The sequence below is a fragment of the Eschrichtius robustus genome, chromosome 1, assembly GCF_028021215.1.
Source record: "Eschrichtius robustus isolate mEscRob2 chromosome 1, mEscRob2.pri, whole genome shotgun sequence".
NCBI classification, from domain to species: Eukaryota; Metazoa; Chordata; class Mammalia; order Artiodactyla; family Eschrichtiidae; genus Eschrichtius; species Eschrichtius robustus.
Genome location: NC_090824.1, coordinates 49,560,216 through 49,586,880, shown reverse-complemented (window position 1 = coordinate 49,586,880; position 26,665 = coordinate 49,560,216). Strand labels below are relative to the sequence as shown.

Here is a 26,665-nt window from a genome sequence, read left to right as displayed (position 1 = left end):
GTCTCAATCTCAGATTCCAGAGAAGTTATAAAACTTTCCTAGAAAGTAGTCCTTCTTGTATGTCTCTTCAGTGGATGCACAAATAATTTCTAAGCACTGAGGCCACACCTGCCACCAGCAGGAAAAAAGGATCAGGCTACTTAGTGGTCCTGAATTCAAGAGTCCAGATTCTAATTCAAAACACAACCTTTTGGGGTCTGGTTATAGCCATAAGGTTGTTTTTGAAGCTGTCATAGCTGTTGCAAACAGGAAAGCTAAAGTTACACTTATTATCCCCCAATTTTTTACCAATATAAAATTTCTTTTTATTTAAATAGGAATATTTCCTCTGGGGAAAAAAAAACATCTATAAAAATTCAGTTTGAATTGAACCTCATTAGAAATGCTTTAGGTCCATGAGAGTCACTGCTAGCAAATATACATTTTTTAAATTGTAGACAAACATATGACTCAAAAGAACTTTGGAAAAAAACAACGTAGAATACAGAATTCATATTTTTGAAGTGGTATGGGAAAGAGTGACTCCTAAATTCTTCTAAACATTTATAATAGAATTTGCTTTTATTAGACAACAAAAGTTAACAAGTTAATAGCAATAGAGGAATGTAAAACTGGAGTTAAAGTTGAATGTGAGGTGGGTGGGTAGAGATGACCTGGGAGGCTCACTTGTTCTTTGAGCTGATTCACTTTCTCCTGAAGAAGCCTTTTCACCAGTTTCAATTTTTGTTCAACTTCCATCATTCGCTCCTCCATGACAGTTACCAGGTGTTCCTGGTTTCCCTGAAGGAAAGAAAAAAAATTGTATTATCATTTGAAAATCATGCCACACAAAAGCACTAATAGTTAATTTTCCCCATAAAATGCCTAGAGAAAGGACAGCAAATGTTTGCCTTTGAACAGGAAGGGTGGATTTCTGATGAAATGGGAGCTCTGAACACTGCATGGGTTGCACATGTTAGAAAAGTAACCCTATTAGAGAAAGAATCAAAGACAAAAAAAGAATCTTACCTGTGTTACCATCTTCCCCTGAGATAAAGCAAAATTCTTAAAACCCATAATTTAAGATCTGTGTGTACTTATTATAGTAAAATAGGTATCCAAAGTAAATTAAAAGATGGTTCTCAACCTTTCATCTGTGATTTGGGTCTTTGCAATACTGTGGGCCTCTCAACAACAAAATAATCAAAAACTGAGTTTATTCAGGATCACCTAACATTTCCAATTAGCTTGCAATATGTGTCTGTTTTTCCTTTGAAATGGCTGATTACTGTGAGGGTGTTTGTTAGTGTTTCTAATAGCCTCTTCCTGCTAGTTATTCTGGTTACTGGTTTCCTAATTTGACTTGTCAATGTGAAGCACATATCTGAATTGGAGGATGGGTTTATCATTAGAACAGATTGAAAATTGAAAATCTCCCCATAAAAAACTCCTAGACAAAACAATAGGGCAGAAAAAGGACTGCTTTTTCAAAACCCACACAACTCCTTAATCCATCACTCTTGTATGAGGAGAGAAGGAGAAGCCTTCTCTCCTCATACAAGAGTGATGGATTAAGGAGTGTGTGGGTTTTGGAGCGCAGGGGGACCTGGAACAAGACTTAGAGTGCAACTGACAGCCCTTTCTCCCAGTCCACCAAAATTTTCACATAAAGAATTTCAGATTTTAAAAGGTTCTTCAAATGTTTAAGCAAGACTCAGGTATTAGTGGCTGATGGCATAACCTGTCCTTAAAAATATTCCCCAAAAGGTGTCCTTTAAAAAGTACAAAAAGAATGACCAAATGTGACTTGAAAGCCAACATTTGTTTGGATATTAAATAATAGCATTTATTCAAGCATAAAAGAAACAACTACGCCATGAGACTAATTTGAAGAGAAAAATTGTAGTAGGCAAAAGACTAATGCAGAAATTTCAAGAAACCAGGTCTTAAGAACATCTAAAATCCTATATTTTAAAAGTTATAATGGCTTTTTAAAGTTCAAACATAAATGGAAAATGCCAGATTTCCACTTGCCTTAAAAGAAAAAAAAAAGCTAAACAAACCAAAAAAAATCCCAGATAATTAATTCAAAGAACACGGGGCATGGCAAAAGAGTGGGGAAACAGGAAAAACAAAAGCAGTCATATATTTAAAATTTATTTTATTTCATCAAAAATTTCCTTTTTCCTGTCAAAAAAGTATTATACATCTTATATAAAACAGTATAAATAATAACCCTGATTTTCTTCAAATTTCACATATAAAAGTAGTACCTTTTGTTAAAAATAGTTACAACATATGGAATGAGAAAATATATAGAATACATCCTTTCAAGAATCTCAAGTCCACACTCTTTAAATCGTATAAATAATTATGTATAACAAGCTGAAATTTGTGAATTTGATTCACAAAATCTGTCATTTCTACATAAATAGGAAACATAATACTGCAAAGGCTTAACAACAACAATAATAATAATAATAAACTTAAAAGAGCACTTGATTCCAAAACATTTCTCAGCTTATGTCTCTGTTTGTGTGGTGTGTGTGGGTGTGTGCATTTGAGTATCTGCCATGGTAAGAAATGCCATCAATAACAGCCCAGTGTTCACAGGTGCCCAATCCTTCTGTAGGAATCTGCATGCACTGCTCGCTGCTCCGGTAGCAAGGCCTAGAGAAAGAAGGCAAGTGGTACACTTCACCCTGATGTCAAGATTATGTTTTTAGGGGGAGTCTAAATTCACACATTTATAATGCAAACAATTTTTAAAAGCAAACATCAATACTACATATGCAAGCGAAGCAACACAAGGCAGAAGAAATCACATCACTCCACACACAGAGACAACGTGCAGATTCTAATAGCATTCTGTATTCTTAAAATTAGTGTCAGCTGAGTTACCAGAAACAGGAGAGCCGGCAATGGCATTCTAGTGAGAACAATAAGCAGTCCACCCTGCCATCTGGAGGAATTCTTTTTTTTTTTTTTTTTAAGTGCAAAAGTCTTAACAAATTTTGTCTATATAATCCTCAAATAATTGAAGTAAAAGGATTAAACATTGGTGGGTGGGTTGGGAAGAGCATGTTTTGAAACTAGTGTATATGAGAGAGCAATGAGTAGGATCTTAGTCTAATCATTTGGTTTAAAATGTCCATTAAAAACTGAGGTCAAGTTTTATAATTCATTTCTATAATGAAGAGTTGAAGCATCTGTCCAACACCCACCATCACAATTTTAATTCTGGAATTAAATTTTAGTATTTGGAAATTGAATGTAGGAAGCGTCCAAAAACATGGATTTTAAGCCTTTGTTAGAAAGAATAGATGACAGAAGTACATCATGCAAAAGCATAGATATATACTAGTAGGAGAAGAAAACCAAGTTGCTCCAATGTATAATTATGGTGCTAATGTGACTTTGCAAAGCCACGGTGAGGGGATTACAGAAAGAGAGGTGGGAAATTCCTTGTCAAACGTCAACTGAAAAGCAAGGTACTTGAAAACAGAAGAAGAGCATCCAAACTAGAACAAACTAATTTAGAATTCTACAAACTAAGGAGTATTTTTAATTTTATTTCTAATTATGAATAAATGGGCAAGACCAAAGGGTCAAGAGACGTCTGAAAGAGGAGAATCATGAATGAAGCACTAAAGAGAAACAACTATTTGAAAACCTAGGTAATGTAAGATTGTGTCTGGTAGTGAGCTGGGATAATGCTAATTCAAAGGGAAGGGGAAGAAGATCTTTATTTTCTTAAAAATAGAGTTTTTCAAACTAGATCATTAAAAAAATAAGTGAACTATGTCAACTAAAAAAGCCACTGATGACATATTCTACTTTATTAGTTGCGAAAAGTCCCCATTTGTGAATTCCATGGAACTCAGCAGGCTATACTCCTCTGGTACAAGAAAACCCAGGATAAGCTTTGTTAGTAATACATATCCTAGAGTTGCACTTGAATTCTGTAATATCTTTGGCATTAGACAAGAATGTTAGGTCAATTGTGCAATATGCTCAGGTGATCCTGAGACTTCATCATCGATTACAAATGTGCAAAGGAGACCCAGAACACTTAATTACCTAGCTTAGAAGCTGAGAGCTCAAAAGCAGCACTGCAAAAACCAAAACCCAAACGTCACTGCAGTTCTGTGGATTTGTAATTCAGGTAAGGTGTAACTGTCTGACAAAAGATTTAGGTTCTTCATCCCCACATGTGAACTGGTATAACTTTCAAATAAGCAGGTAAAATTAAATTAGGTGATCTGAGTTTACTATTAGAAAAAGATCCTCATACCTGTGGTGTGTTGATTTCAGAAGTCCTGTTTTCGAGTTCCTCCTGCAGGCACTGGTTTATCCTTTCTGGCTGTAGCAGCTGGTATTGAAGCTGCAGAAATTGCTCCCTGGGAACCATTGGACAGGCTTGCTGCTGGAGCAGCTGCAGATCCCAAGCATGAGGGGATGGGCTAAGCATCACAGTGGACCTCAGGTGCTGCATCTAGAGGATAAGGGCAAAGCCCTGGTCAGCTGCAGTGCCTTCAATCAGAGAGTTGCCCTTGAAAGTGGCAAGCAGAGAGTAATGAAGTCTATGAATTCATTAATGGCCTCTCAGACTCACTGGTAACTTGAAAACAAGCAGCACATTATCCTGAGTAAGAATAAAGAATCATTTTGCTTAGGAGATAATACATTTAATGAATAATCAGGCCTTAAAAGTTTTAGACTTAAACTGTACTTCCTCATTCTTAAGTGACTATAAGACATGAGGTACATGATGTACATATGTCTGAATTCTCCTTTTTTCTTCTTACACTAGAACATTTAATTATCCCTCTTTAAAAAAAAACAAACAGGGTTGGAATAGGCAAAGGGGAGAAAGAGGTTATACTTTAGAGTTTTGCCACTTACCATTCATAAAGATTCTTAAGAGCGAATGTTCAATGACTACATTTTTTCCAAGTTAGCAATTTGTTTTGAAGACTCTCATCTTGCATCTCAAATTATTTTAACCTATCTTAGTTTATCAGACAGGAAATTCTGGGGCATAAGGTGATACCCCAGAATATCTGGGAATTGAAGTACATGGAATGAAAGTATTTATTCAAGACAATGAGGAAATGGTATGTGTATCTCATGCCAATCAAAGTTGGGGCGAGGGAAAGGAGAAGGCACTGCATTTGGCTAGTGAAGCATGCCACTTCACATCTGTCAACACATTCAGCAGACACAGAGCTCAATGGAAGACATGCAACAAATATGACCAAGTACCAAACTCAAGAAGAAGCACCTCCAGGCATGTGAGAAGGGGAAAAGGCCCTCTAAGACACATCTATAATTAAATGTTATCATGAAACTTCAGAGCCACTATCCATTTCCTTAAATCTAAATTTCTGAGGTGGGGTGTTACCCATTTTGAAATATTTCTAGTTATAGATTTAGAAAACCCACCACTTTATTTTTAAGAATAAAGAATATGGAGAATTATGATCCCCTGATTTTATATCAGTGGGATGATTTTCTTCACACACGTCTTTAAATACTAAGGAAAATCCTGATGTAAATGTAAACAGATATATTCCAAAATTAAAGCAAAATGAAAATGAATATTGGCTCTTAAGTATTTATTAACTGTCATAGTAGTAGAAATGATTACATGAACAAGGAGTTTAATGAGATGTCTCCATGCCATGAAATTCATTGAAAGAAGGTTCTACCTTCACACACTATCTCAGGCAGAGAACTGCACCCTTCTCTGCTAGTTCCAACCACAGAGTTCTAGGTACAGGTTAGCCACAGATAAAACAAAAACAAAAGAGAATTAAGGAGTTATAAAAAGAGGAAGAAAATATGAGTTATAAAGAGAAAGAACAGTACAAATTGGGTATATTATATACCTGACCACATGTGCTCTAGTCAGTAGGAACTTACAGAGAACCAACATTTACATTTCTCTGTATATAAATTTTACAGATATTAAAATGTCTCACAGCTCTAATTCTGCAGCCACTTCCTCATCTATTGCAATTTGGTTGGTTTACGAGCTTGCTACCTTTACCTCCACCCATCCCAATATAATAATTCAGAAGATTTCAAGTCCACTATGGAATGGACCTGATGTTAAATACCTTGCCATGTGGAGATGCAGAATATAAACTATAAAACATTTTTGTTGTTCAAGTGTCTGAACTGTTGGCTAAGAGGTACCCAACAGACTTTAAGAATTGCTAATAGTCTACAACCCTGCTTTTGAGTGATCAAAATGAATTGCTTATAGAACACTGCCTCATATAGTTGAAAAAAACCCTGGAGTGGGAGGCAGATTCTTCCATTTTCTTGTCTAGTGATTTGGGATCTTTAATTACCCTGGGGTAGGGCTATGTATTATGTTACATCAGTGACTTTCAAACTGGCATATAGGGATGAGGAGAAACCCCTTCCCCCAAGGGGGTGCATACATCAGATTGAATCACCTAGAAAGCTTTCCCTAAATTCCTTGATCCCAAAGATTCTGATGTAGGAACATCTCCCTGCCTGCTTACTGCCTCTCCCCCAAACCCGATGAGAATCCATGCCAGAGTGAGAGGCATGCACCTATCCCTCAGGTCAGGTGGGCACAAAAAATGGTGTGAAAACCACTGTTCATCCTCAAATTTGGCCTAATCTATAGATATCATAACATGAATAAAAATCCAATTTACAGGGCTGGTGGGAAGGTGGAGTGGAGCGTTACTGGTGAATGGTTAGAGTTCCTGTTTGGGGTGATGAAAAAGTTTTGGAAGTAGTGGTGATGGTTGTAGAACGTAGTGAAAGTAATTAATGCCACCGAATGCCACTTAACAAAATTTGTCATTTTAGCCATTTATATCTATCTATACATATATACCTAGCACAATTTTTAAAATAATGTAATATACCCAAACCACTGAATTAGACACTTTAAATGGATGAATTGTATAGTGTGTGCATTACATTTAATAAAGCTGCTGAAGAACTGAATTTCTATGTCTGTACAGAATTCATAGCTCAGTCTTATTTCTAATGAAACTTTAATTAGAATAGTGTATGAGATGTTCTTTTCAGTGTTCCAATTAAAAATTCATGCTTTTTCTTTTTCCAGCTCCAGTGCCAAGAACACTCAATTTCCCTCATCCATTAGCAAATATTTACTACTAGATCAGGGAGAAAAGTAATGAGGGGAAATTGCTTATGATGATTAATCATGTAAAGTAGGATTGGGAGAGAAGGGGGCTTCTGAGGCCAGAGAGAACGGTGGGAGAAGAACTGGCCTGTTGGCAGAGAATTTGGAGAGAATCTGACAGTGATTAAGTATACCCTGTTACTTTTCAATCAGGTACCAGACATGTCACGCTTAGCTTCAGATATCTAATTCATTAGAGTATATAATTATTTCATCAGAAAAGCATATCTACATCTAAACACAGCCCGCAGCCCAAGGTTTTAAACATGTTTATTATACGCTGTCAGAGAAATAAAAAATGGTTTGGATTTCACTCTTTATAGTTTCACTAATCTCCCTATTAGTGGATAAATCAGAGAACATAAAATTGACAGAAACCTTAGCGGTCATTTAAATGTCAATGTGCTATGTTTGCCCATATTTCATATCTAAAAACTGAGCATCTATTGAAACTTACCTTTGCATATATCCCAGCTTCATGAAAGAAAATATTTACATATCTCTCTTCCTTCCTATAATTCTGGCTTAAAAATATTTGTATACATAGTACTTTTTAAGAGCACAAAAAGACATTTTCTACCCATGCCTCTATACCTTATATAAATTTTACAGATCATTAAATGTTGGATTAATTAATATTTTCATTACCCAAAGCAAAGTCTCTCAATGAAGTTTTTACTTATTAAGGAGGATTTTACATAAGTTGTTTTACATCCTATGATTGTACTTGGTATTCAGAAAGCAATCTATTAGACTGGAAACTCAATGTCCAAGCTGACAGGTTTTACAAATCCACTTTTATATTTATCAGATGTACCTCTCCCAAGGCAGTGCTGAGTTACAAATATAGTAATGAACAACAGCAACACTTGAAAATTAAACCTCTAAATGCTAATGCTCTTAAATTCCCTGCATGCATTTCCCAACTGAACAGGTTGTTACAGAGCAATCACATCTGTAAAACACTACACTGTGGGAGATATCAGGAAACTGTTAAAACCACAGCAATGGCGAGAGAGCTCTGAGCCTCTTGGTCAGTACTGAACAGAGTCCCTGCCACTTGAATTTGTTGAGGTACAGGTCCTTGCATTTTAGGATAGTCAACATTATTCCTTCCTCTGTGAAGCAGTATATATTCCTATGGCTGTGTAACTAGCAAAAATATCTATCAAACTTGGTAAGACAGACCAAAGAATCCAGCTTGGCAATGTACTTAGATTTTCACTGTTTTCATAATAGGAATTTAATGCTATGCTAGTCTCTCTCAACAAATGGCTCTTTCATGGATTAAAATATTCTTCATAGCTAAGGTCATTTGCTTAAAAACTTACCTCCATTAGCTGCTCATCCAGTTTTACTTGTTTCTTTTTCAGGCCTTCATTTTCCAAATGAATTGTTTCTAATTCTTGTTCAAGGGAATTCATCTGACTAACCTGTTAAAAAACAAAAAAACTCCCTTAAAAACAAAAACAAAAACAAAACAGTTGAGTTGCTCTACTTTATTCTGACGAATTTATGCTAGTCACAAATCTCAACTCTTGGAAGAAAACTGAGTTCATTCATCAAGGGAAAACAACAAACAATATAATTCAGTGCACTGATTATATTTAGGTAGTCTAGTTTTAATCACCACTCCTCACATAGAACAGATTCCTAAGGCAGGTAGCTTTCAAACTTCAATGCCACTCACTGTAAGACGCACACTTTCTCTTGCAGCCCAGTACAAACACCCATACCCACATGTGTGTGTGTGTGTGTATATAAATATATATATGCGTAATCAGTTATAAGTATATATCACTAAGAGAAAACTTTCATGAAATTATCTTTACCATGAGCCATGCACTCTGATATTTTCTAGTATAGTATAATAATTTAAAATGCTGGTATTTAACTAGATTGATTTCATGATCCTCTACTATGGATCTGCAGTAGGGAAAAACATGTCTTAAGGCAAAGTTTAAAGGTTTAAAACTGAGAATACATAAACCTGATTTAACTCCTTTCTCAATTTCAAAGAAGAAATTTGAAGATTTTATGAGTATCCTTTTTTGGAATTCTCTTTATTACAGAATCTTATGAGAATCTAATGAGCTAGAGGACACTGGGATTCAGAATACTGCTAAGTAGAAAACATATGACACTATTCTAGAGTGCTGATTTTTGTTTCTATCAAAAAACTGAGGAGGGTAGCAAGAATTGTTAAATGGAATTAAGTGTAATCTTTCCAAGTACATTTAAATTCACTGTTATTTTAAAACCTATCATTAGACTTTTCCTTTGGTGAGCAACTAGATGAAACCCAATGTCTTTCTGAAAAGTTTACTTGAATGTACCTAAACTTAAATGACATTTCAGCTTTAGAGCACAACCAGTCTCTTTACTGCCAATGGTCGTAACTTTCACAAACTTAAAAAAATTTTTTTGAAATATTTATAACAAAAGGAAATGACTGTTCATCATTCTTTCCAGATTTTTAAACAAACCATAATTTTCAGAAGAGGAAGGTAATACAGGCATACCTTGTTTTATTGCACTTCGCTTTTACTGCGCTTCTCAGATACGGAGTTTTTTACAAACTGAAGCTCTGTGGTAACCCTGTGTCGAGCAAGTCTGTTGGTGCCATTTTTCCAATAGCATTTGCTCACTTTGTGTCTCTGTGTCACATTTTCATAATTCTCACAATGTTTCAAACTTTTTTATTATTACATTTGTTATGGTGATCTGTGATTAGTGATCTTCAATGTTACTACTATTTGCTGAAGATGATGGTTATTAGCATTTTTTAGCAATAAATATTTTTAAATTAAAATATGTACATTGTTTTTTTAGACATAATGCTACTGCACACTTAATAGACTACAGTATAGTGGAAACAATTGTATAGGCACTGGGAAACCAAAAAATTCGTGTGACTCACTTTATTGTGGTGGTCTGGAACTGAACCCAGAATATCTCCAAGGTGTGCCTGTAGTGAAAACTCTGAGTTTAGTTTAGAAAAAGAAAGGAAAACAAGTAACAACAAGAACTCCCACAGTAACACTGGCCTAGAACTCTAACTTCACGGAACCAAGAATCGAAAACAAACTTGAGTCATGCTACAGAGGTTTAACCACGTAGTAGCCAGCCTCCAAGAGGGTCCCCAGTGATCCCTATCTTCTGGTATTCAAACCCTTGCCTTGTCCCCTCCCCACTATACCAGGATTAGTCTGGGTGACCAATAGAATAGAGCAGAAATGATGGTGTGTGATTTCTGGGATTAGCAAGTAAAACATACTACAGCTTCCATCGTGGTCTTTTGGGACCTGTCTCTCTCGTATCAGTCATTGCCACATCCTGAGAAAAGGCCCAGGTGGTGAGGAGCTGAGCCTCTGGCAATCAGCCAGCAAAGAACAGAAGCCTCCTCCTAACAGTTGTATGAATAAATCTGGAACGGATTCTCTAGTACCAGTGAAGCCTTCAGATAAATGCAGCCTCAGCTGATATCTGGACTGCAGTCTCAGGAAAGACCCTAAGCCAAAACCACTCAGTTAAGTTGCTTCCAAGTCCCTGACCCACAGAAACTGAGACAATAAATGTTTGTTGTTTTAATTTATTACACAGCAACAGTTAACTAATACAGACCATATTAAGATGTTCCTAATATTCAGGCTATATATGTTTTACTAACTTATAGAAGCTTACGATACTAATGAAGATAATTAACCATCTTTATAAAAACTTAAATTGCTCCTTTTTAGCGATCACTCAATCAAAAAGAACTATGATACTGTTTTGACAAGATTACAAAAGCATAGATATAAGGAAGAACCAAAATATGCCATTGTAATCATTTCCTGGAAGCATGCAGGGGAAGAAACATACACTTAGGGATACATCATAGTCAGAACATAGCCACTTGGTATTAACTCTCAAAAACTCACCTTCCTATTAGTAGGAGAGCGTTCCTTTTGAAACTGTTCACACTCTCTCTTTAAGCTCAACTTTTCCTGCTCTGTGGGCTTCACAGTACCTGATGAGTTTAGATGTTTTTGGAGCTTAGGAGGAAGAAGGTTGGATTCCAGTTGACGGACCTAACAAGCACCAGTATAAGAGGAAGAAATGCTACTATAACCACCCAGCCAGGAAAAACAAAAAGCGAACATAAGGAAAGTTTGTATTCAGTTCTTGGGTTTTGTTGTATTAAGAAAACTTTTTCCAGTCAAGTCTGCCAATTCTTGAAGCTTACTTTTTTGGATTTCAAAAGATCCTCTCTAGGTAAATCTATTTGTAGTCTGATGCAACACTGAGGATCAGAGAAGGACGAAGGGACTTCTGGCTCAGCCAAACAACTGGGAGTCAAGAGTGTGATGTGGCTGCCAAAAAAACACAGTCTGTAGGCACCTTTGCTCTGACATGAGCATAACTTTCAGGAGTGAAGGGGGTGACAGTCCCACTGACTTTGTATTGGACTGTTCACACCTGAAACAATGCATTTACATCAGCTAAGTTCCACGAGGAGAGCGACCATGTTTAGTCTGTTCAACACTGCAACTTCCGTGATAGCAGAGTTTCTGGCACGGGGTAGGTGTTCTAAATGAGTATCTGTGACTCCTAAGAGAGTTCCTCCTCAAAAGAGGTATTTAAGCATAGGTTAAACATAGTTGGTCAACTACTTAGCAGCGGTAAAGAATTTAAACATCAGCTTAGTGATGAAAAAGATGATCTTTAAAGACCATTCTAGCCTTGAAATGCTGAGTCTTCAAAAAGGGGCACCTTTTCTCTTACAAGACGTTAGACCAACAAGAATTGAGTTTAGTTTTGCCACTTTTGTACTCCCAGTCTTGGCGGCTAGCCTATTTGAATGAGGAATATATGGTTAACATAATTTCCATTCATAAAATCACAGATTTTAATATAGAACTGCTTATACAAAATGAAAAATATTATATTAACATAGCATGATAAAATTATATTGCAAGTAAATGATAAATTATACATTCTTAAAATAAGCCTGCCACACCAGAATACTCAAATCCATACCCTAGAATCACTGCAGTTGTATCAAACATTCACTTACAAACATATGCCACCATGTACAACTTTTCAAGTTACCTTCTCCCGGGAGTGTATGAGTTCTGCTTTGGTGTTCTGTACCACGGTTTGGAGTCTCTCATTCTCTTGCCAAAGCAGCTGCTGTTCCTCATTCATCAGGTGATCCAACTTGTCCCAGGACAGCCTTTGCTGTTGGTTATGGAATCCTGATGGATGGGTGCCTACTTCTGGGGACCAGTTCTTAAGAGAGAATTGTAGAGTTAAGCCTTAAAAACAAGCTGATTTCTTTTTTGAGCATCTTCTAATGAGAGTGAGCACATGTATACCTAGATATAAGTCAAACAATATTCCTGAGTTTTGATTTAAAAAAAAAAAGGTTTGGAAACTCTCTGTTTAAAATGGCCTTTGGCAAAATAGTCCCGTCAAATCTAATAGCAAAGATGATTGTAGGGCAAGTCCCAGTTCCATATAGGACCCAAGTGCATAGAGATTGGGGACCTTAAAAATTACCTCATTCTTATGAAGTTACGCTTTGAACCCAAATAACTATTCTTTTGGTTAACAGAGAACACAGAGAACTCTGAAATGCACTGCTAACTGGAAAGATTTCACATGCTAAACTCTACTTTCATTTTCACATATGCATCATATCCTTTTTTAGAATCCAAAGCACATATCATCCATATAATTGAGGCCTGAACTCAGGAATATGCTTTAAGCTACCACGGTGATTTTTTTGGATCCTGAAAAATGCTTTAAAAAAATTTTTTTTAAAGGTTAAAAAAAGGGTTAGGGTTAGGGTTTTTTCTTTTTCATGTTTTGCCTTTTAAGCCAAAACATGAAAAGGAAAAAAAGAAAAAAAAGGTACAATCTCATTTTGAAAAAATTTTCAGCCCAGAAGTAATTTTTTAAAAATGGAAGCAACTATTATGTTTTTTAAAAAAAAACCACAGTTTAAAAAAAAGTATCACCAAGAGATAAAGTAGCTGAATTTAGTGCCTACTTTTATGGTAGGACAAAGTCTTAACATCTACCCAAGACTGACATACATACATTGTTCTTAATTTATTTGCACACAGATGAAACAGCATTGTGATATATTAAAATGAGACTTACTTTCTACAACATCAAAATGTTTTTGTTTTAATACTACAAAACAACTCAGCCATGGTCTTCTGACTTGCACAATTACCTTGTCACTATGGTTCCATTTACGTAAGGTTCAGAAACAAGCATCCCTAACCTATGGTGGCAGAAGGTAGAGAAGTGGTTCCCTTGGGGTTATCAACTGAAGGGGACACAAGAGAGCCTCCTGGGCGCTGGAAATGTTCTTTATTTTGAGCTAGTTGGTGGTTACACAAAGACAAACATACATATACATTTTACCTATAACTGTGTATATTTACGTATACATACATATATGTGTGTAAAAACAATCAAGTTATAGACTTAAAATTTATGCACTTTACTGTATAAAGTTATATCTCAATAAAGAAGAAAAGAAATTACCTTGTCACCAGCATTCTGAAGTTGCTTGTGTAGAGACATCACTTCTTGTTTTAAAGCCTCCTTTTCCTGCTGAGTCACTTGTAGATCAGATTTAATTCGGGACATTTGCAGGTTTACATTCTGCAGGGTGTCTTCTAAATTCTGAACCTGCATCACGAGAACAGTCATACACTGTGACAAATCCTCATGGTCTCACCTATAGCATGTCCATGTATGAATGAGCTAAGACAAGAGAACTCCAAGGTCCCTTCTGCTTCTACTTACTATATCCAGGTCTTTTCAGTTGTTCAGTGCAAATCTAGGATGTTATGTATCTTTACAGGGTGTTAAGTTATATTTAGGACAATAATGAACTATGCCTAGAGCAAGGTATTGCTGGTATAGTCATCTGGTATATTACCAAGTGATATCTTACAGAACCAAGGAATACCAACTGGCATCACGACAGATGATTTTACTGAACTTTGTAGAAATTATGTTTTAGACTGTGATGTTGGTTTGTAAAGGACCTCTTAGATGAAAATAAAAACATATCTTTGTAGAATGCTACTCCATGCTAACAGCTCATATATATTTCAATTTTAAAAAATTTAAATTGGTAAACAGAATGTTAATAGAGAGCTTTAACTATAATAGGGCATGAACCTGCCTTAGAAATCCTAATTCTAAATTAGAAATAAGCAGTCATTTTTACACACTATTCTCAAGCTTTCATAAATAAGTAATCTCATAATGATGAGATAATCTTATGATTATTTCATAATAATGAACTTTGGGAGCGACATTGTTCAGATTATTTTACTACACTGTAACGTGTCAAATATTAGTTAAATTGAATCATTCTGAGCCCTCTTAGACCACATCCACCTGGAACATTCTTTCCACTTGGAGTTCTGCTGGGAGATACAGGAAAATATTAACTGTGCAGATGAAATAAGAATTGTCCACATACCTTTTCCTGTGAAGCCACTAGCTGTGATTTTAAGCTTTCGCTCTGGTGTTCCCAAGACTTCTGTTCTTGCTTCATAGTAGCAATTCTGTGCTCTAAAAGACTTGATTTTGCCAACTGATTCAGGAAAAGAAAAGAGGTAACAGCATTTCTACAAACATGTCTAGCCTCATTTCACATGCCTTCACTTATACTGAAAAGATCAAGTACCATCTCTCTACATAGGGGATCAAGACAAGGTAAAAGAGAGACATTTCCTTGACTCCCTTTGTACCTTTAATTTTGAGGAGTCTCTTCTCTTTGGGGATTTCAATTTTTCCTTCTCATTGCCTCATGTTTTTGGGTGAGACATGGTGGGCTGGAAGGCAGTTAGAAATCCCAAGAGTGTGCCATAATAGGAAAATATGGAATGCCTATTAAGGCAGGTGGCACAAAGGCAGTGTTTTTGGATTTGCTAGGGAAAATACAGTAGAAAAAAAAGCGTCTATGTAATGGATTTCAGATTATTAAATACATAATATTTATATTATTTATATTATATATAAGTAGAATAGTGATATATTTAAATAATATATATTAAGTAGCATAGTTACTTATTAAAATAAGACAAACTTTATATTACCGTACTTAATAATATATTTATTAAACAACTAATCTACACTCCTGTTAAAATCATGGCTTCAGCAATCTACAGATTTAATGTGATCCCTATCAAATGACATTTTTCACAGAACTGGAACAAATAATCCTAAAATTTATATAGAACCACAAAAGACCCAAAATTGCCAAAGCAACCTTGAGAAAAATGAACAAAGCTAGAGACATAACCCTTCCAGACTCCAGACAATACTACAAAGCTATAGTAATGAAAACAGTATTGTAATGGCACAAAAACAGACATACGGATCAATGGAACAGAACAGAGTCCAGAAATAAACCCACACACCTACAGTCATTTAATCTTGGACAAAGGAGGCAAGAATATACAATGGAGAAAAGACAGTCTCTTTCAATAAGCAGCATTGGGAAAGCTGGACAGCTACATGTAAAACAATGAAGTTAGAATACTCCCTCACACCATACACAAAAATAAACTCAAAATGGCTTAAAGACGTATATATAAGACATGACACCATAAAACTCCTAGAAGAGAACATAGGCAAAACATTCTCTGACATAAATTGCAGCAATATTTTCTTAGGTCAGTCTCCCAAGGCAAAAGAAATAAAAGCAAAAATAAACAAATGGGACCTAATTAAACTTAAAAGCTTTTGCACAGCAAGGGAAACCATCAACAAAACAAAAGGACAACTTGAAGACTGGGAGAAAACATGCAGAAACGATGTGACCAACAAGGGATTAATTTTCAAAATATATAAACAACTCATACAACTAAATATCAAAACAGAACAAAAAAACAAAAACACCAAACAACCAAATCAAAAAATGGGCAGAAAACCTAAACAGACGTTTCTTCAAAGAAGACATACAGATGGCCAACAGGCACATGAAAAGATGCTCAATATTGTTAATAATTAGAGAAATGCAAGTCAAAACTACAGTGAGGTATCACCTCATACCAGTCAGAATGGCCATCATCAAAAAGTCTACAAATAATAAATGCTGGAGAGGGGGTGGAGAAAAGGGAACCCTCCTTCATTGTGGTGAGAATGTAAATTGGTGCAGACACTATGGAGAACAGTGTGGAGGTTCCTTAAAAAACTAAAAATAGAGTTACCATATGATCCTGCAATCCCACTTCTGGGCATATATCCAGAAAAGACAAAAACTCTAATTAAAAAAGATATATGCACCCCAATGTTAATAGCGGCACTATTTACAACCGCCAAGACATGGAAGGAACCTAAGTGTTCACTGACAGATGAATGGATAAAGAAGATACATACACACAGTGGAATATTACTCAGCCATAAAAAAGAATGAAATAATATGGACCTAGAGATTATCATACTAAGTGAAGTCAGTTAGAGAAAGACAAATATTACATGATATCCCTTATATCTGGAATCTAACAAATGGTACAAATGAACTATTTACAAAACAGAACCAGACTCACAGACATAGAAAACACACTTACGGTTACCAAAAGAGGAGGAGGAGGGAGGGATAAATTAGGAGTATGGGATTAACAGATATACACTACCATATCTAAAATAAACAAGGATTTACTGTATAGCACAGGGAATTATATTCCATATCTTGTAATAATCTATAATAGAAAAGAATGGAAAAAAAGAAGTACACACACACACATACACGTATAACTGAATCACTCTGCTATGCACCTGAAACTAACACAATATTGTAAATCAACTATACTTCAATAAAAGAAAAAAAAATCATGGCTTCAGGAGCTCTAAGGTCACAAAATACTGTTCTAGGAGACTTTTAGGCTAACATGTAGCCCCCCACGTGCCACTGGCATTAGAGAAATGCTCATTATGGTACACAATGTCCAATGATGGTAAAGTCTTATTTTTACTACCTTATCAACACAGCTATTTAATTCTTCACTTAGAGCTTCCTTTTCTTTCAGCAGTTTTTCATTGTGGCTTAGAATACTAGAAATTTTTTGCTGGAAGTCAGAGAGATTGGGACATCTGTGCAGCTGTAAGAGATAAACAAGCCCACCCATCACGTCTCATGGTTGTATTTAAAAAGATGTATTTATAAACAGGACATTTTCATGGCTGCTGCTGTTTCCCTATCTGTAGATATTTCCGAGGACATATAAACTCTAGGGGACTATAATTAACTTTAACAAAACGTTCCCTGCTGGCTTCTCTCTATTCTCCAACTGACTGCCGAAATGTCTGCTTAGACAAAATCAACCAGACATTAAGTAATGGTCCTAGCTTTCTGTTTTACCTTCAGGATAAAATAAATAACATACTGCCATTCTGTCATCAATTTAACTTGTGCACATATAGCAGAAAACATTTTCCCCATGCCTTTTTTAACTAGAAAAAAATCTTTTTCAATCAAGACTATGGAATTGGCATCAACCAAGTACAATGTATCAACCAACAAAAGGGGAAGTTTTTTGTTTGTTTTTTTAAAAAATATTTATTTATTTATTTGGCTGTGCTGAGTCTTAGCTGCAGCATGTAGGATCTAGTTGCCTGACCAGGGATCGAACCCGGGCCCCCTGCATTGGGAGCACGAAGTCTTTCACCGCTGGGCCACCAGGGAAGTCCCAAGGGCAAGTTTAAAGATAAATCAAGCAGTGTTTTTCAGCTCGTTCTGCATACCCTTCCCTTTGGAAGATGCCTAAATTGACTTGCTAAGAAAAAGGTTGCTGGTATGGACACACTGGCTTCTTCCTCTGCACTTTATGGCATCAAGGCAAACCGAAAACTCTTTGTTCCTTTTCATCATCAGCCTTAGCACTACTGACATTTGGGGGCAGGTAATTCCTTGCTGTGGGAGACGGTCCTACGCACTGTAGGATGGTTAGCAGCATCTCTGGTGTTACCTGTTAGATTCCAGTAGCACAGCCTGCCTCCCCATACACTGGGTGTGAAAACCCAAAATGTCCCCAGACATTGCTAAATGTCTTGGGGTGGGGGAGCAATTTCCACCTCCCCACAACCACTGCTGTAAGGAGACTGATTGTTTCTTGCACTTCTTAACCCTTCCCATAGTTCATATGTTTTCAATTTCCCTCTACTTCACTGGGCTTTCAATTTTCAATTATTTATTGTCATTATGATTTTATGGCCATCTTTCAACTTTTTACCTGAAGTTCTTTTACATTTAGCTTTAGGAATAGTATGACAAAATAGACTTTAAGGATTGAATCTTGTCTTCAACTGGCAACAAATCCAGCATAATTTACAAGTCTAAACAAGCCAGAAGGATGAAGGAAAGTGTAAAGAACCTGGGCATTGGTTAACAAAGGCCTTTTTTCCTTTGCTCACTACCCCATCTCCAGACCCTCACAAAGCCTGGTATCATTTTGGGTGTCTACAGACTGGTATGTGACTACTGCTGATGCTATTCGTGTTTCTTTTCAGTGCAACAGATAATACAAATAAAAATGTTTTGTGAACAAGAAATTATCATGTCATACAGAGAAGCACAGGCTTTCTAGGTCCAAGCTGTATGGAAGCAACAATGGGCTGACACCATCTTAACTCTCGTGATCCAAGAGTCCAGGTGCCTTGAACAACTGCCCACCAAAATCAAAAGGGCTCACTGTTTTTCCATCTCACTATTTATATCAATGCTTCAAAAAAAAAAGCAATAAAAATGTGCCAAATGATGTCCTCATCATATTATTTTACTCCCAACTCGGCTCCTTTTCTTCCGATCCCTAGCTTGGCAAAATCACAAAGCATACATTTCCCATGCTATGGATTTGGAATCCACCATTATCATCTGAAAGGTTGAACAACAGACAGAAAATGATAAAGGAGAAAAGTATGCCCAAGTTAATTAGGATGAATTTAGTAATAACAGCTCTGGAATACTTATATACCACAGAAGAGCCTTTTAACTTCTGGAATGTTTATATGGACAGACAGCTTCTGCTATGGCAGAACAGATAAACTTTGCATAGCAGCATCTGACTTGAAAAGGTTCTTATAAAGCACCTATCGGGTACCAGTACTGTATTAGGCAGTGTAAGAGATACAAATTCCCTGAGAGTCTTATAAACCTATTAGGAAATCAAGACTTACAGGTGTCAATTAGGAATCAACATGAACATAACACACTCAGTGGTACAGACTCAGCATTCAGAGAAGGACACCTTTATGCTCATAGGCTGAATAGGTGTTAAGAGAATTTTATAATCTAAGGATATCATCATATTAAAGTAATCCTTTGGTGAAGCAAATAAATAAAATGGAAAAACTAAATTCTCCTAGTATAAATCAGAATTGCTCAAACTGAGGGATCCATGTGCTCAATGAAAAATTCAGAATAAAGAATAAAATTGGACAACGTTCAGAATATATTAAGGTGAACCCTCTTTTATACTTAAAATTAGGTCTTTGTTTGAAACTTTGAAATGTGCTTCTTAAAGCCAAATTCATAGGTGAGACTGAATCCCTGATAATGTTCTAGAATCTACTCTTCTGCCCAAGATAGATGCCTCAAACTCACTATGAGAAAAAGCGATGATGAGGGACCAGCTTCACCTGTGTCTCACAAATCTGGGTGAATAGATATTAAAGTTATGAGTAAGAAAGTCACCATCTTTTTAGACAAATTTATATTATTTAACACCTGGCCGGGAGAAGGTAGAGTGACAAATTTCTTAAACTGAAGTGGTTATGGTTCATTTATAGTAACAGAATGTCAGTCTACAACACGTAAGTTACATAACTAGAACAACATTTAGAGAATTAGCAATAGGAGCCCTTATAAATAGACTTGTACTGCAAGCCCTCAACTTTACTAAGTAATAAGCTTGTTAACAGGACTCAGTAAAAAGGACATTTGGTGGCTAGAAAAGTCAGACCATCAGGTGCATATTATTCTATGAGCCCTCCCATACCCCCTGTCCCCACCTAAGCAACACACGATCTTACTTGTTTCATTTTCTCCAGTTCATCTTTGAGAAGGAGGTTTTCCTGTTCCACAATATGAATTTGTAGTTTAACTTCAGAAAGTTCTGCCTCCAGAGAAGACACTAAAGTGGAAGACTAAGAAAAAATTTAAAAAGTCATATAATACACATATTCATTTAGCCTGGGGAAACTTAGTAAGTTCACAAAAGGCAGCATTAAGGAAACACTAGTATAAATTCAATGACACACTGTTTAAGATCATTTGTCCTTACACTCAGTGGAACTAACCAAAACTATCTTTTAATAGACTTTCCACTAAAATGGCATGAACATGATTTCTAAGTTCGTTTTTGAAGATTTCTTCACTGTAAAGTTACTACCTTTCTCTGGGGGGAGATGCTTTGAGACCATGCAAATAGTGTTTTTCCTTAAGCTTTTGCTTATTGATTTTAGTGTCTATCAGTGGATTTTATCTACAACAATTACGACTCTGGTGTTTGCCTAATGAAGACTTTCTATTTCCTTCTTTCTTCCTACATTTATTAATTGGAATTCTCTTGCAAGGAAGAGCTGTTATTTCTCCCCCCGTTATTTATGTATTCAATTTTTTTTATAACAGTATGGACCTATAGATATTTATTTTATTTTGCATTTTATAATTATACTTATTTTATGCTATGCTTTATTTTGTTGATCAACTTATTCCAGCTTTGGCCATTAGGAGCTTCTTCAGGTTGTGCCCTGTCCTTTTGACATGCCCCATCTTTTGGGGGGCACCTTTTTCTTTCTGACACCATGAGATGTTCCAGGCTCATCTTGAAGTGACCCTGCCCCAGCCTTGCGAGCAATCATTTTTCCAAGTAGCCCGGGCTCCTCTTATACGAGAATAGTGTTTAGAAACCAAGATCTGGGTACTCGATCCATATACACACATCTACATCTCTGTATCTATCTGTCTATATATTAAGAAATACGAGTTTATACTAATACCTCAAATTCCAATCCAATATCAGAGGGTTCATTTTAGCCTTCTCAGTTTCCCCACTTGCAACTTCCTTTTCCAAAAATGAGAAACGCAGTTCTTATTATCTACAATACGTTTACTTGTTTGTTCAATTCTAGTATACACAGAGTAGTTCCAGAATTACTAACATACACCCCCATGAGAAACACATTTACTGACTAGATTGTTATTGCCTTTATGTACACTTCTTTTTGTCTTAACCCTACCGTATACAGTCAAGATACTAATTTCTAAATTACTTATTTTCTTCCACATTGTAGCTATGTTATCCATTTACAATACAGTTAGGTTCATTTGTTAGTGTTTGTGTTCCATTTTAGTACCCCCCCATCTTTGTTTTTTGGATTGGTTTTAATTGTGTGTTTATTTGAGGGGGTATGCGAAGAGTATGTAAAACATTACTATGGTTCTAAGCGTCAGAGCTATGCGAAAATGTTCTCAGAAGTGTCACTCCCTTCCTCATTCCTTCTATCACATTCCCATTCCTCTCTTCCATCCCTTCCCCACTCGCCCTCTATAGGTAACCATGTCTTTAGCTATCTGGTTTATCATTCCCATATTTCTTTTACATAAATTTCTGTATTTCTTTTACACAAATACATGTGTATTGTCTAATATCCCCTTCTTTCTTACATGGACGGAGACATACTATCTTAGATACTCTTTTGAGCTCTTCTTTTTTCACCTAACAGTATGTCCTGGAAATCATTTCACACCAAGAGATCTTTCTCATTTGTCCATTCTTTCTTTTTTTTATAGCTGTAGAATACTACTGCATGGTGTGGCTACACCCATCACATTTATCCAACAACTCTCCGATGTATGGGCATATAGGTTGTTTCCAATATTTTGCAGTTACAAACAATGCTGCAATGAATAACCAACCCTTTGCAGTGAATTTTCACATTTTTAGAGGAATATCTTTAGGGTAAATTCCTAGAAGTCAGATTGCTAGGACAAAAGGTAAGTACATATGTAATTTTGTTAGGTTTGCCAAATTTCCTTCCAGAAATACAATATCAGTTTATATTCCACCAGCAATGTATTAAAGTGCCTGTTTTCCCAAACCCTTGCCAACAGAATATGTTGTTATATTTTTAAATTGTTGCCAATCTCATAGGTGAGAAATGAGATATCAGTGTGATTTGCATATCTCTAATTCTGAGTAATTTTGAACATTTTTTCAGGGTTTGAGGGCCATTTTTATCTCTTTTTGGTGTGTGTGAATTTTTGTTCATGTATTTTTTCCCATTTGGCTATCAGATTTTGCTCCTAAGCCATTTGACTTTTAAGAGTTCTTTACACAGTAGGGATATTAGCTCCACTCTTGGTGGTATATGATGCAAATATTTTCTCCCAGTTTGTGAGCTGTCTTTTGACTTTGTTTATGGTATTTTCTTGGTCATGCAAAAATTTAAAAAATTTAATCAGGTCATTTTTTGCCTCTAGTTTATGAGTCATCGTTACATAGCCTTTCTCTACACCAAGCCTAAAGATGAATTTGCCCGGTTTCTCCTAGTACTTGTATGTTTTGCCTTTTATATTTAGACCCCTAATCCAATTGGAATTTACCCTTACGTATGGTATAAGATATGGATCTAATTTTATTTTCAATTGTCTACCCAGTTATCTAGGCACCACTTATTAAAAAGTCCATCTTTACCCCAGTGATTTGAGAAGCTACCTTTGTTATATACTAAGTTTCCATATGTATTTGGGTCTAATTCTAGACTTTCTCTTCCACTTATCTGTCTATTCATGTGCGAACACCACACTGTTTTAATAATTAGGACTTTTTGTATAAGAAATTAAATACAAGCGTTTCTTTTATTTACTGGGATTTCCTCCAGAAAGGCTGTAGAGTGGCTGTAGACCATACCTGCACTTTACAGTGTTCCAGTTCTTCTTTTAGATTAGACTTCTCTTGTTCCCATTCCTCACATGTACTGTGTCCTGGCTCTTTATCCTTCTGACAGAGCATTTCTGCCAGACGTTGATTAACTTCTTGCAGTTCTTTCTGATTTTGAGAATTCTTTTGGCTAAGCTCCATATTTTCCAAATCCAACTGTTGGTTTTTGGTTTTTAATTCTGAAATCTAATTAAAATTGAAATAAGTCTTAAAAACTAGTTATCCTACTTCTGCTAAAAATATATTTAGAGACTAGTTGTTTTACCCTCTCTATGTAAAGTTATACACACACACACACACACATTTAATAGCAGAAAAAATACATACTCATTATTACAAAGTCAATCAGTTCAGAAGAGTATGAAGAAGTGACAGACACTCTGTCCACAGAGTACCCCACAGGGGTAGCCACTGTTCACAGCTGGGTACGTATCCCTACAGATTGTTTTCTATGCATATACAGACCTATATATGTGTAGTTTTTTTCCTTCTTTAGAACAAAAATTTGCATTATTTCAGATGTTCGGATAGTCTGCTTTTTCCACTTGTAATATCTTACAGACTCTTATCTTTCCAAATCGATGCATTCAGAAACCACCACATGCTATACTTTTAGTGTCTGTAGGGCAGCGGTCGCCAACCTTTTTGGCACCAGGGACCGGTTTCATGGAAGACAATTTTTCCACGGACCTGGGCTGGGGAGGGGTGGGGGAGGGGGATGGTTCAGGCGGTAACGCGAGTGATGGGGAGCAATGGGGGGCAGCAGATGAAGCTTCACTCTCGACCGCCACTCACCTCCTGCTGTGTGGCCCGGTTCCTAACAGGCTGCGGACCGGTAGTGGTCTGCGGCCCCGGGGTTGGGAACCCCTGCTATAGGGTATTCCATGTATCAAGACATTCCATACTGCATTTATCCATTCCCACACTGATGGACATATAGGTTTATTATCATTCTTTCTTTTAATTATGAAGAAACAAAATCTTTTGGAAAATTCATTTACACATGGTAGCATTTTGTATTTAGGATCTTATTTTTGGAAGTAGGGCTGCTGGGTTAGAAGGTGTGCGTATACATTACTGTTTTGATCGATATCCCCACAATGTCTTCCTCACAGACTACCAACTTATAGTCCTATCAACAATGTATGAGTATATTCATTTCCTCATTCCCTTTTTAATACTAGACAAGATCAATCTTTAATTTTTGCTAATCTGACAGGTGAAAAAAAGAAACTCATTTAATTTGCCCTTCCCTAATTACTAATGAAGCTAACCATCTTTTTATATGTTCTCTTCTTTTTTTCTGACTTGACCAATCATATAAATTATTCACTTTTCTACTGCATTTTGCAATTTGTTTGTAAAAGTACAGAATATATTTTGGACGTTAACACCTTGTCTATTTCAAGCGCTGAAAATAGTCTTTTCCCAGGATGTCCTTGTCTTTTGACTGTTTCAGATAGATTCTCAAATGGCTTTTCCCCACACAATTGCATATTGTTGAGATTATACAAATTGGGCATTGAACGGCGCAAGCTATCTAAATAAATCATAATTCTGTGAAAACATACACGGATTAACTAGTATTCTATATCTGTAAAATGCTGTTCTTAACTTTCTGCCTTTAATTGTGGTGAGGAAAGAGGAAGGAGCTAACATGAATCGAAACCACATGTGGGGACTTCCCTGGTGGTCCAGGGGATAAGACTGTGCACTCCCAATGCAGGGGGCCCTGGTTCGATCCCTGGTCGGGGAACTAGATACTGCATGCATGCTGCAACTAAGGAGTCCGCATGCTGCAACAAAGATCCCGTGTGCTGCAACTAAGACCTGGCGCAGCCAAAATAAATAAATAAATATTTTTTTAAAAAGCCATCTGCTACAAAGAGCACAACTGAATCTAATTAAAAACAAAACAAAACAAAACAAAACAAAACCACAGGCAGCATAGAGCTAGTATTTCACAGGTTCAGTTTTAGAGGTTATCACCTCCCCACTCCCACTGATTATAAAGCTAGTATTCAGCACCAGAGTCTAGAAATAATATATACATTATTATATTCACAAAAAATAGAAACCTAGTTTAGAATTAGCATGAGGTGAGTTTCCATTTTGAAACTCAGGATTTACAACCTTACCATTATTAGCTACGTTTCCAGTAGCATGTGCTGTAAATTTCAAATTTAAAAAAAGAAAATTTTAGAATCAGGAAACATTGGGAAATATTCTCTCCTTACCTGTTTCTTTAAACTTTCAACCATCTTCTGAACTGCAGCTTTTTCCTGTTTTACGGTTTCTATTTTTTGCCTAAAGGGACAATGAAAATATAACTTAAGAGTTAGGCTTTAACAGTTGAAGTAAAATAGTTTTAGTCCTCACAAAAATGCCTTAAGAACATTTAAATATATGTCTTACCACATTTCTTCCTGAGATCCATTTAATTTCCCTAATTTCAGGTTAGAAATGCTGTCTTCTTCATTTAAAGTAGTAATTTCATTTCTCAAAATAGAATTTTCCTCTTGAAGCTTCTCAGATTCATATCTGAAGTACAGAGATTTTAAAAAAATAGTTGTAACAAGGCAGTCATCTGGCATCTTTGGAAAATACTTTATAGTAACTTCCAATTAAACACGTGTTCCATGCCAGTTAAAAAGAAAAGCCTAAATTAGTAGTCTCTTGGTGCTTGGAAATCAAGCTACGACATATTGACTCATTTCTTTTGGGACGCAAGAATTTCACTAAAAGACATTAGGGAAGTGTGACTAAAACACTTGAGCATGGAGACAGAAAGGAGACTCAATGCCCATCCTGGTTGCTGATTTTCTCAGTGGCAAGCATATGCTTTGAGCAAATTATTTATTTCAGTCTGAAGTCCTGCCTGCTCGTAAAAGACAAAAGCCATATTACTAAGCTGTATGAGCTTCAGTTTTAAACCCCAGGGTACCTAGAGAAAGAAAAGTCACTACATAAATGAAAGGGCCATGTCAAAATATGTACACTAATGTTTATTTTGTGATTTCTTTCATCTCACTATGATTTTTAGAACTAAATATGGTCTGAGGTAAAACAAGGAAAAACTACACCCAGAATTATTTTGTTTTTTCATATCATTAAGATATTTCAGACATGACGTAATATTTTACAAGTTTTTTTTTTGAACCAAATTTGTTAGAAGGCTACTGCAATCACATTTTATAAAGTTGAGTGAGCAGTGGTTCAAATTAGTATCATTTTTGTCTTTGTTCTTCAAGCACGTTTATTAGAATCTGATAGCTCCTCAAAAAATTATGTTCTAAGATAAATTTCCAATGTTTACAGAATATCAGCCTGCACTTCAAGTGATATAAGTGAAAAACTATAAGCCATGAGACACAACACTTTTCCTATATTAGTATAAGAAGAGAGTTCTTATCTACCAAGTGAGTTAACGATACACGAAAGGCATTCATTCTCATATAACTTGTTTCATCAAAATGAGGAAAATGACCAACATTTAGCCAAACAAAACCCACCAAAACTATCCATCCAA

The 26,665-nt window shown here is 36.1% G+C and overlaps 1 protein-coding gene across 1 annotated transcript in view; it reads right to left on the bottom strand.

The window, feature by feature from the left end:
- Positions 1–542: 542 nt before the first annotated feature.
- The window catches only part of NIN (ninein), a 99,523-nt gene continuing 73,400 nt past the window's right edge, over positions 543–26,665 (bottom strand). The window contains 13 exon segments of the mRNA XM_068545574.1: positions 543–624; positions 627–780; positions 4,274–4,474; positions 8,506–8,607; positions 11,098–11,247; positions 12,269–12,448; positions 13,718–13,864; positions 14,670–14,783; positions 17,173–17,295; positions 20,225–20,338; positions 23,107–23,322; positions 25,374–25,443; positions 25,552–25,677. Of these exon segments, the coding sequence (XP_068401675.1) occupies positions 587–624; positions 627–780; positions 4,274–4,474; positions 8,506–8,607; positions 11,098–11,247; positions 12,269–12,448; positions 13,718–13,864; positions 14,670–14,783; positions 17,173–17,295; positions 20,225–20,338; positions 23,107–23,322; positions 25,374–25,443; positions 25,552–25,677 (1,735 nt within the window). The 3' untranslated portion in view covers positions 543–586.